Here is a 10,842-nt window from a genome sequence, read left to right on the forward strand (position 1 = left end):
GAGTTGTCGGATTTAGGCAGAGCCTTTGGGGCAACACAAAAGCACCACAGATCTCTGATGAGGATACTGCGGGAATCTTGATCTGGTAGTTTGTGTTTGTACTTCAATGTTAGTTATTGAAGTATAAAATATGGGACATGTTGAACTGGATTATAATTTATAGTGTAGTTCAAGAAATACTTTTAGCATTAGACACATTGCATTGCCACCTGGACAGAGAGAAGCACTGAACTGGGAACACATTGAACAGGCAGACTGTAAGCAACCAAGGAAAGCACTAAACTCAGGATGGAACCCTGAGGAACACTTTTCACATGCGGACCGTTTAAAGAAGAAGATTTACGAAGTTTTGAGAGAAAACAAAGTTCTGTGAGGAAAGTAAAATTTAAGCCACAGACGTGCTTTGAGGGACTTAATGGCAAAATTTGATAATGTTCTGCTAGATTTTAGATAAACTTTTGACTTGGCCGGCTGTAGTTTAAATCCACAAATATAAGTTCAAGTGATCTAAATTACTTTTACAGAACAGCACACATTACCAGTATCAAGATAGGAGTTATAATGCAAAGAAAATTCCATTTAGATTAAGTAGCACCACACTTTACTGGTTTCTGCATGGATAATGACACAACTGCATTTAAACACTGCATGGTACTATGGTTTGAATTACAAAACGAGTTTATCTGTAACTTATTTGATCCTTTATGAAATCCTGAATGCGTTTGCATACATTCTTTAATCACATCTTTCTCTTTTTAATCTCACCAGGAGACTATACATTACAATCTCATAATCACTCACTGTGTGCACTACAAACCTCATCCATTCCTAATTGCAAGGGGGCTTTGTTCATTCTGGATCTCGCCATCTCTCATAAACCCTAAAGCTCTTCAGCGCTTACCTGCAAAAAACAACATGGGTGGTGTTTTGCTCTAGCCCCCCAGATTATTTTCAAGCTTTCTTCTCACAAGAACATGTTCTTGCATATTCTGTTCTGGACTTGAAATGTACAAGTCCCGTTTGGAGAAAGGCTGGGTGTTTTCCATAGATTTGCTACGCATGTTAAACTCTATTAATTCCAGTCTTATCGCTACCTACACCAAGCAACCACTATTATAGAAAAAACAAAAAAAAAACACTTACTCATGAGATCACTTCAGAGTTGCTACTAAAAGTATTAAAAGTTAGTTCAAGCCATTACAAACCGTTAACAGAGCTGACTCAAACTCCAAGTTCTCCCCTAAACTGTAAAATAGTCCTGTCGCGTCCAGCACTTCTTCACTCTTCCCAATACCAAAGCACAAAACTCAAGCCAGTTCAAGCATCAAGTGGGCATAAAAAATACACGCGGCTTCATAACCCTGTTTAAATTGATAAGCGCACGTTTGGCGCTGCAAAAATTAAATATTGATTCCTTTCCACTTTGCTGCCTCCCCCGGATTTAGCTAACTAATTGCCCATTTTGTACATCTGTTTTCACCTCTCAACTAGCACACATTTTTAACCACTAACGTTAAACAAAGCGAGGCGTTGCTGGGTATTAATCATCGGGAAACGCTCGAGCCGCCAGCCTGCCCAGAGGAAAAGGCGTCCAGCAGTCCTGAACTTGGGAACAGTCGCTTACAAGAAAGGAGTCGCTGATCTGCGAGCAACACCAGAGAGAGACTGGGGTCAGCAGGGCCTGATCCTGCCCCCCTCCTCCCCGCCAAGAAATCAATGGCAAAACTTCAGTGGGGCCAGGATCTTTAAGCGTCCAACCTGATGGGAACCTCTGCTGCCTTCGGCACTTGCTCTCGCCCCTTAGCTCTAGCAGGGCTTTTAAACTTCCAGGTGCCCGCTCCGGGCGAAGCCTTTGCCAGCAGTGAGAGAAGGGGCTGGCCGGCCTTACGTCCAAACACACCACTTGCTTAAAAACCCCGCAGCCTTTCAATAGCTTCCCTGCCCGGGGACCTGCCCGGGCTCCGCCTGCGGGCTGGGCACCCAAGCCCCTGCGCGCTGCGCACTGGACCCGAGCTCGCCCCGTTCCCAGGGCGCACGGGGACGCTGCGCTCCGGAGCTCTGGAGAGAGAAAGTTGGAAGCGCTCCGCGCTCGGGCACAGCCAGCGACCGGCTCCTGGGCACCTGGAGCCGGTGCCCGCGGGCAGGGCACAGGGGCCGGAGCCGCCCCCGGCCACTGGGGACAAGCCGCCCGCCCTCTCTCCCCGGCCACCCAAAGTTGGCCGCAAAGGGGGTGCCGGGCGCTTACCTGTCCCAGGTTCACGTAGCCGTAGGCGGAGGCCAGCCTGGCTGCCTCGCCCGGCCCGCCCAGCACCTGCACTGCCCAGTGGTTGGTGTAGACAGGCCGGGAGGGCTCAGCCAGGCAGGCGGGCAGGGCGAGGAGCAGCAGCCAAGCCGCGGAGGGGCGCATGATCGGGCGGCGGGCAGCGGCCCCGGCTCCGGCTGGCGCGCCGCGGGGAGACGCTCCGGCTAGCCCGGCTGCCGGTGCCGTACCGTGGCTGGGCGGTGGGGGGAGCCTTGGCTTTTAAAGCGGCCTCGGCTGGGGGTGGCTGCTGCGGGGAGGGGGCGGGGGCTGCTCTGCCCGCCTGCGGAAGGGCTCCGGCCCGGGGCGCCCTGCGGGGAGCCCCTCGCGCTGGTAGAAGGGGCCCCCGGGCAGGGAGCCACCAGCTGCCTTATGCTTCCTGTCTGCCGCCCCCATACACCCAGGGATGAGTTACCTGCCTGCCCAGGGTGTGGCCTCACCTCCCCACACCTACCGGCCCCATACTCTGCACCTAGAGATCCTGGGGGGGATCAACCCGCCCACCCCCAAATTCTGTCCTGAATAACCCTTTGGGTCCAGGGCAAGAGAGTCATGACTCGCCCAGCACCACTGGGGCAGGTGGCCCTGTCCATGGAAGTAACAGGAGCAGATCATTGCCCCGGAAGCAGCCCATCCAAGCTCCAACTACCTACTGTCCTTAGGCTCTGCAGCAGGCCAGGGATTCATCCGCTCCAAGGCCAGAAAGGACCATCTCATCCAGTGGTTTTCAACCTTTTTTTTTTCCATTTGCACACACCCCCAAAATTTCAAATGGAGGTGCAGACCCCTTTGGAAATGTTTAGACATAGTCTGCGCCCCCCACAGGTCCACAGACCACAAGTGGGAAACAGCTGATATAATCCAGCTTCCTGTATCAACCAAGATGGAGAACTTCCCCAAAATAACTCCTAGAGCAGATCCTTTAGAAAAACAGCCAGTCTTGATGCAAAAATTGTCCGTGATGGAGAGTCCGCCAGGTCCACAGGTTAATTACTTTCACTGTTAAAAATATATCCCTTATTTCCTGCCTGAATTTGTCTTGCGACCAACTTTCAGCCATTGGATCCCAATGGCACCCATGTGTAAAAGGCTGTAAGCATTGCGGGCAGGAACTGTCTCTTTTAGTGTCGGTGGACAGAGTCTAGCACAATGGAGGCCTGATGCCCCATAGGCCTTTCAGGTGCTACCAACATAAGAATAGTAATAAAACAAGGGGGTGACTGGAAAACTTTGGCCCTCGATAGATAAGGGGTAAGAAATGACAGCTGGTCATGGTGTGGGATGTAGAAAAGACAATAGACAGTGCAGGGAAAGATAAACTTGCCCTTGGGAGAGCATTATTGACAAGGACTTGGGATGATTTATTTTCTGTTTCATGAGGGTTTTTTAATTGGCTGTGTGTTGTTTTAAAAGTAATAAAGGGCCAGCGAGCCCCAGGGCGGAGATTAGTGATGGGAAGGGGGTTTGGAGCAGAGATCTGAAGTTGGGCGAGACAGGGTGGTTAGACCATGAGGAAACAAAGGGGATAGTCTAGGTATTCCCTTCACTCCCCCCATTTAATTCCTGCCATAGGATACCAGATAACTTGTCTGTAATTTTTTTTTAAGTAGTCAGTTTTTTCTGTATTCGGGAGATGAAAGCCATATTAAAGGAAGTATTTTTTCCACACAACACACAGACAACCTGTGGAACTCCTTGCCAGAGGATGTTGTGAAGGCCAAGACTGTAACAGGCTGGCTGTTCTTATGTCTATAAAAAGAACTGGCTCTAGCGCAGTGGCTGAAAGATGCTCTTACCCAGCTCGGTTTGCTAATGCAACAGTTACAGATGGAAATAAAATAAAAGAATAAAAAAGATCCATCAGCTGTGTGAAGTGAGGTGGGTGATATGTGGGCAACACAGCCAGAGACCCCATGGAGCCTGCTAGGGCCTCAGCCATTGCTAATCAGGTTACCATGGGAAGTGCTCAGACATTGTGGTGACGGGGGGCAGGATAAAACCCTAAGAGATAGAGCCTAGTGGGCTCAAGCCTCAGAGAGTACGGAGTGAATGCAGGCCAGACAGAGAGTTGCTTCTCCCACTGAAGTCAATGGGAGTTTTGCTGCTGACTGAAATGGAAGCAGGGTTGGTTCATCATGAACACAGGACGTTGGCTTCCACAGGCTTTGGAGCAGGCCCGCAGAGAGGAGGACGCCTCTGTGGACATGTCTACACGGCAGCCGGGGGGTGGGGGCGATTCCCAGGGCAGGTAGCTCAGCTCCAGCTAGCATACTAAAAATAGCAGTGTGGACAGTGCAGCATGAGCAGCAGCTCCGGCTAGCTACCTGGGCTGGGGTGCAGCTTTCACTCAGACTAGTAACCACGCACTTGCTGTGTAGACACAGGCTAAACCACTGGAGTGCTGATAGTCCTCCAGTGCCTTCCCAGGATTCCCCCGTGTATCCAGAAGGACAGACAAGTTTTCCCACAGTTCATTGGGAAAGAATCCTAGGGTACATTTACACTGCTGGGAAAAAAACCCCAAACACCCAACAGTGGTGAGGCTCAGAGCCTGGGTCTGTAGACTCAGGCTTGGGGGGCTCACATGATACGACACTAAAAATAGCCAATAGATGTTCCCGCTCGGGTGGGAGCTCAGCCTCTGAGACCCACCCCATCGCCGGGCTTCAGAACCCAAGTGGGAACTTCTACATGGTATATTTAGTGCCATTAACATGAGCCCTCTGAGTTTGCAGATCCGGGCTTTGAGACTCACTGGCATGGGCGGGGGTGGGGGGGCGTGTTTTTTGCAGTGGTGACATACCCACAGAATGGCTCAGCCTCCTCCGGCATAAATAACCATGGGCTGTACCCCCAGAAGTCCTAGCAACACGCATGGGTGAGTGTAGCCCCAGTGAGGACACTGTAACCTGGGTAGGCTTTTGCAGTGTGGCTGCTCACACCCAGGCTAACCCAGTGCCCAGACCCAGGAGCCAATCACCCAGGTCTTCGCTGCAGAGAAGACAGCCTCTCACAGTTTCCACAGAATTCCAAGGAATAGGTGGAAGTAGAAGAGGAGGAATAGAAGAGGCTTGGAGCAAAGGGAAATGGAAGAGTTGTCTTGCATGTAGGTGGTCAGGTAGGGTTGTCCTTGTGTACAAATTGAGTGGACTGAGCCATTAAGGACTGATTGCATTTTGACGAGTAAATACTTAACTTACAATCTGAATTCTTCCTTCCACTCCCCCCCACAATATGTTTGAATGACATTATATATATATATATATATATATATATATATATATACACACACACAAACACATGGCTATTTATTGGGTGGACTGAAGCTGCATTTGGTCTTGTTTCCCTTAGCTGGACTGATAACCCTACCTGCTGTATCTTCAGTTTGTTTGGGATACCACAGGTCATCCTAGATGGGTTGTCATGGCAAGTTGGCAAATGAGCCGAGGCTCCAAGGTAGATGTTTTCTGGTGGCTCTGGGTGATTCCAGCAGAACAGACTCACACAAGGAATAGTGCTGGCACCAACTGTATTTAAAGTATTCGCCAATGATCTCCTGAACACCATCTGCAGATGGTTCATGTATGGCAATGATGGGTGCCTGGTCTCAAGGGCCCATGACTTCCAAAATCCTGAAGAGGGCCTGAATAGTAAGATGGCTACCATAGGTGACCGTTGCAAGAAATGGGGATTGCAACCAAGTACATCAAAGACTGGGTCAACTTGCTTCCCCTTACATGATGCTCAGAGCCAGCTGGAGCTTAACATCTTTTTGAACGGCCAGTGGTTGGCACAAGGGCCAAAGTCAGTCAGGGTCAGCCTAGATCGCACACACACATTCACTAACGTAGCTCAAAAGATCAAGAGTAGACACTGTTTCCTGAACAAACTGGTAGGGTTCACCTGGGGGTGCAATGTGCAAACGCTGCATCGTTCGGGGTTCACTCTATGCTACTCAGCTGGCGAATACCGTGCCCCAGTTTGGACAAACTTTGCCCATACTAGGCCAGTAGACACACAGCTTAGTCATATCATGATAATTATCACAGGTTCATGGAAGCCAACAAAACTTGCATGGTTACCAGTCCCAGCCAATATTCCTCCGTTTAACATCTGGACTCAGAATACAGCCAACAAACTGATCTCCAAGATACAGCAAATGCCAAACTCTCTGCTGTTCAGGGCTATCTGGAATGCACCCTGCCACCAACTGAATAGCAACAACCCTATCAGAACACAGCGAACAGTGCTGCCCACTGACTGAGGCAGCCCAGAGGTGCCGGGGCTATGAACTGCCAAGCCTACAGGTGCCGGGGCTCAGCCCTGGAACAATTTATGCACCGCTCAAAGACCATCTCGCTGTGCTTTGTTCTGTTTCTAAACCCAGCCTTGCTTGTCTTGCACACACGCCAGCGCTATATAGATGTACCATAGCAACAACAACAAAATCTCCCCAAACTTATATACAATTCCTTCTTCCTTTTCTGGGGAAAAAACATTAAAAAAATAGTGTTGCCAGTAAGTTATATAATTATATAAATTGGTCAATCTAGGACGGGATTTTCAAAGCCACAGAGGGGATCTGGATTCATTCATACATCTTAATGGGAATCTGGTGTCCAAATCTCTTAGGCAGCTTTGAACATTTTGAGCCCTAGCACTTGTCTGGGATAGCACACACCAAATGACACTATTACTTTGGGTCTATAGTGCAATAGACGTGTCTGGAATTTTACACAGAGAATGAGGGCACATTCCCTGCCCCAAAGAAATCACCCAAAGAAGGTGTGTGTATGTGACATGATGCAAGGAGCAATGAAGAGTTTCCTTCTACTTGAGGATGGGGGGAAAGGGTGAACAAAGGAAAGTCAGCCCTGACTATGCAATAAATCTGATCTCTGAAGGGAGAGAGGAAAACAAAGGTCCTAATGCCAATCTCATCACAACGTAAATTACATCCGACCACTCAGTGGTGAGCCAATCCAGACACAATGCTAGTTAATAGGAAAGCTGCATGAGCTCAGCGTTAAGATTCAATCACAATGTAAATTTATGGCGAGCCAGTTCTAGGAAACTCCTACAAACACTAGGTCAAATTTATTCCTGGTGTAACCTCACCGAAGGGTTAGCTGGAATGAATCTGCCCCTTTGTCAATAAGCAAATCCAATCAATGGTGTCAGACTGATAAAAGCAGAAACACTAAGAGCAAGCCAGGCTGATCCAATTAGAAGTCTATGAGAAATTGTGATTCAATAGGACTTACGAGCTGAGTTCAGTGTAGCTGAATGCCTTGCTCTGTTGGAATGCCCTAAGAAGAACCGTTTCTGTATATGCTGTAATTATGCCTCTGTGGTAGATCCCTCTTGGATGGGAGGGTGAGTGGTTCTGTCGACAGAAACAGACATGCCCATGAATGCAACTGACTTGCAGGGGAGGAGTGAGAGAATGCATGGGGACAGTTTGCCAAGAGAGAAGGGCTCATTAATTATGAAGAGCTGTTGACATGGAACATTGAGGTTTCTAGTGGTTAGAGCAAGAGACTGGGAGGCACGATCTGTGTGCTCCATTCCTAACTGTGCTGCCGACTCAAATACATGGGCAAGTTTTTAACTGCACCGTGCCTCAGTTTACCCACCAGCGGCATGCATATACTGCTGCCCCAGGAGGGTATCTTCAGCCTTGTATTCATGTTCAGGAAGAAGCACCTGGAGTCCTGGGCTGAGAGGTGCTTAGTGCAATTGGCTACTCATAAAACAGCCCATTTCCAGTTGCAATTGCCATCTTGTTGCAGTGGAAGGGACCGTGTCCACCCCCACCCTCCCAAAGCGACTGTGTTAGCTGCTAGTTGCCCTGGGGCGCATTTCCCTTGAAGGGAAGTCAGGGGATACTTTGACGCTCTGTGGCCTCCCTCCAATGGGATTTAAAATAGCACAGCTTTGGCCCAGGCCTCCAGGGATTCAATCAAATCGCTTTCTTCCAGGCACACATTCAGGTGCCCACAAGCTCAGCCATTACCTAAGAATACGCTTTTAGATATAACAAAAATCACGAGGAATTTAAAATGGAATATGTTATGCTGGCACTGGGGAGAAGACAATTTACTAACCCATGCGAAGGAGCGAGTTTAATGACTCAGTCTGCCGGCTGTAAATTATCAGCCATTGTCTCACTGGTGGAAATAAATACTCTTGTCAATCACGGTGTGTTTCTCCCATACGGAGCGCTAGGCAAGCAGGTATAGAACAAACACTGGTATTACCATAATGAATAATAATGCTCTCCCCTTCTACAGCATCTTCCAGCAGAGGATCTCAGAGCTTTGTAGCAATGTTAATGAATTAAGCCTCACCTCGCTCTCTGGGAGGTGAGAATGAGATGTTCATTACCTGTATATTTCCATTCTTCCTACGACCCAAGGGGAAATAATACATAGCTCCAAAATAATTAATCCTTACAACACCCCGTGAAGTACATGGAAATCAGAGGGGCAAATTCATCCCTCGTGTAATTTCACTCACATCACTGTTCTACAGATGGAGAAAGGGAGACGCAGAGAATGAAGCCAGGAGTTGCTGGCTCCCAATTTTGTGCTTAGGCCATTAGCCCATACTAAACATTTTCATAAAATTCATAGCTGACAAAGCTAAAAGGGACCAAGGTGTTCGTCTGGTCCGATCTCTTGTATGACACAGGTCATAGGACGTTACTGAGGCTCTGTCTACACTACACAGCTTTTAGTGACATCGTGCAGTGTAGACGCGGTTTGTCGGCTCCCCTGCCAACAAAAAACTCCCCCCCCCCCCCAACGAGCGGGGTTAGCGGCAAAATTTTTGTCTGGGGGCGGGGCGGGGGGCCTAACACCTCTGAAAGACAAATGTTTTGTTGTTCATTTGCCAGTGTAGACATAGCCTGGATTAATCCCTGCTTGAACTAGAGCACCTCTGTTAGAAAAACCTCCAATTTTGATTTTAAAATGGCCAGTGATGGAGAATCCACCTCAACCCTTGGAAAACTGTTCCCGAGGTTCATTACCTTCATGGTTAAAAATGTGTGCCTTATTTCTAGTCTAAATGTATCTCACTTCAGCTTCCAGCCATTGGTCTTGTTATACCTTTGTCTGCTAGATTGAAGAGTCCTCTATTATCAGTTTCCCCCCAGCCCCCATGTAGGTACTTATAGACTGATCAAGTTACCCCTTAACCTTCTCTTTGATAAGCTAAATAGATTGAGCTCCTCAAGGCTTTTGCTAGAAGGCAGGTTTTCCAATCCTTCAATCATTCTCCTGTCTCTTCTCCGAACCCTCTTTAATTTTTCAGCATCCTTCTTGCAAAGATGCTGGTTCTGGGGATGCTGCTGCACCCCCTGGCTTGAAGTGGTTTCCATCATATACAAGGAGCACAGTTTGGTTCAGTGGCTCTCAGCACGCCCACAATACAAATTGTTCCAGCACCTCTATCTTCTTGAATTGTGGACACCAGAACTGGACCCCGGATTCCAGCAGCGGTCGCACCAGTACAAAACATAGAGGTGAGATAACCTCTCTGCTCCTACTTGATACTCCTGTTTATACATCCAAGGATCACGTGAGCCCTAGAGGGAACATTTCTTTGGTAAAGGGGAGCCGATGTTAACGTTCAGGCACAGAGATTCACCTGAACAGATTTTGTCCCTTTTACCGAACGTTCAAAATCTATGACAATTGGTTTTGTGAAATGATACGGTCTGCGAGGGGCAGCAGAAACCATCAAACTCATTGGAATAAGTACCTGCGCCTTAACACTATTACAGACCATTGGGTTTTGCATCATTCCATAAACAAGCAACTAGGGGGGAGATATATCCCTCCCCTCATAGTTAAAATCAGTTCGCATCTAGATCTATTGTTCCTTGGATGGTACTACCTTGTGAATACCACCGTCTCAGAAGGTCTCAGTCCGATGATGGATTGCAATAATACCTCATCACAGTGACCTGTTGCACCACTGATATATTGCACCAAAACAACATCAGGGTGCGGTTATTTTATTGATGCCTTTGTGGAATATATTGGCTGAGTGAGACCCTCTGATGATGTATTGTGCAAGAGGTGGTTGCTTGGTCCTAGGAACAGAATGTAATAGTTACTGGCTAGGAGCCAGCTTGCACACTGCATATAAGGGATGAATATAAATGCTCAGATGGGCAGAACTCTCACTGAAATCAATGGGAGTCTTGCCAGAAGTAAGATCTGCAGGACTAGAAACTTGATACAATTTAGTGGCAGAGGGCCAGACCCAGAGAGGTGCTGAACTCCCCCTGAAATCAGTCGACGCTGGTGCTTCTCAGTTTAAGTCCATGGCATAGGATACCCCGTTTGCATCTCTGTTTTGTTTAAACGCATGGTCCTCAAAAGAATCCCTGCAAAAATCACCAAGTGTTGATGGATTAGAGATGGGGCCAAACCAAAACACCACGTCCCATGCCCTTTGGCTATGGATCGGAGCTTCGCGGCTGGCCTTTATCTCTGCGATGTGCTGAATCCAAAGCCTGGATGTGAATGCCC

The 10,842-nt window shown here is 48.3% G+C and overlaps 1 protein-coding gene across 2 annotated transcripts in view; it reads right to left on the reverse strand.

Annotated features, from left to right (window-relative positions):
• The window catches only part of PCSK6 (proprotein convertase subtilisin/kexin type 6), a 113,605-nt gene extending 111,114 nt beyond the window's left edge, over positions 1–2,491 (reverse strand). Inside the window, exon 1 of one of the 2 annotated variants that reach the window (XM_037910671.2) lies at positions 2,246–2,491. In XM_037910671.2, the coding sequence (XP_037766599.1) occupies positions 2,246–2,407 (162 nt within the window). In that variant the 5' untranslated portion in view covers positions 2,408–2,491. The remainder of the gene's footprint in view (positions 1–2,245) is intronic. The other variant, XM_043523963.1, reaches the window with a different exon arrangement.
• Between the last annotated feature and the right edge of the window lie 8,351 nt (positions 2,492–10,842).

This window comes from Chelonia mydas, chromosome 10 (genome assembly GCF_015237465.2).
Source record: "Chelonia mydas isolate rCheMyd1 chromosome 10, rCheMyd1.pri.v2, whole genome shotgun sequence".
NCBI lineage: Eukaryota > Metazoa > Chordata > Testudines > Cheloniidae > Chelonia > Chelonia mydas.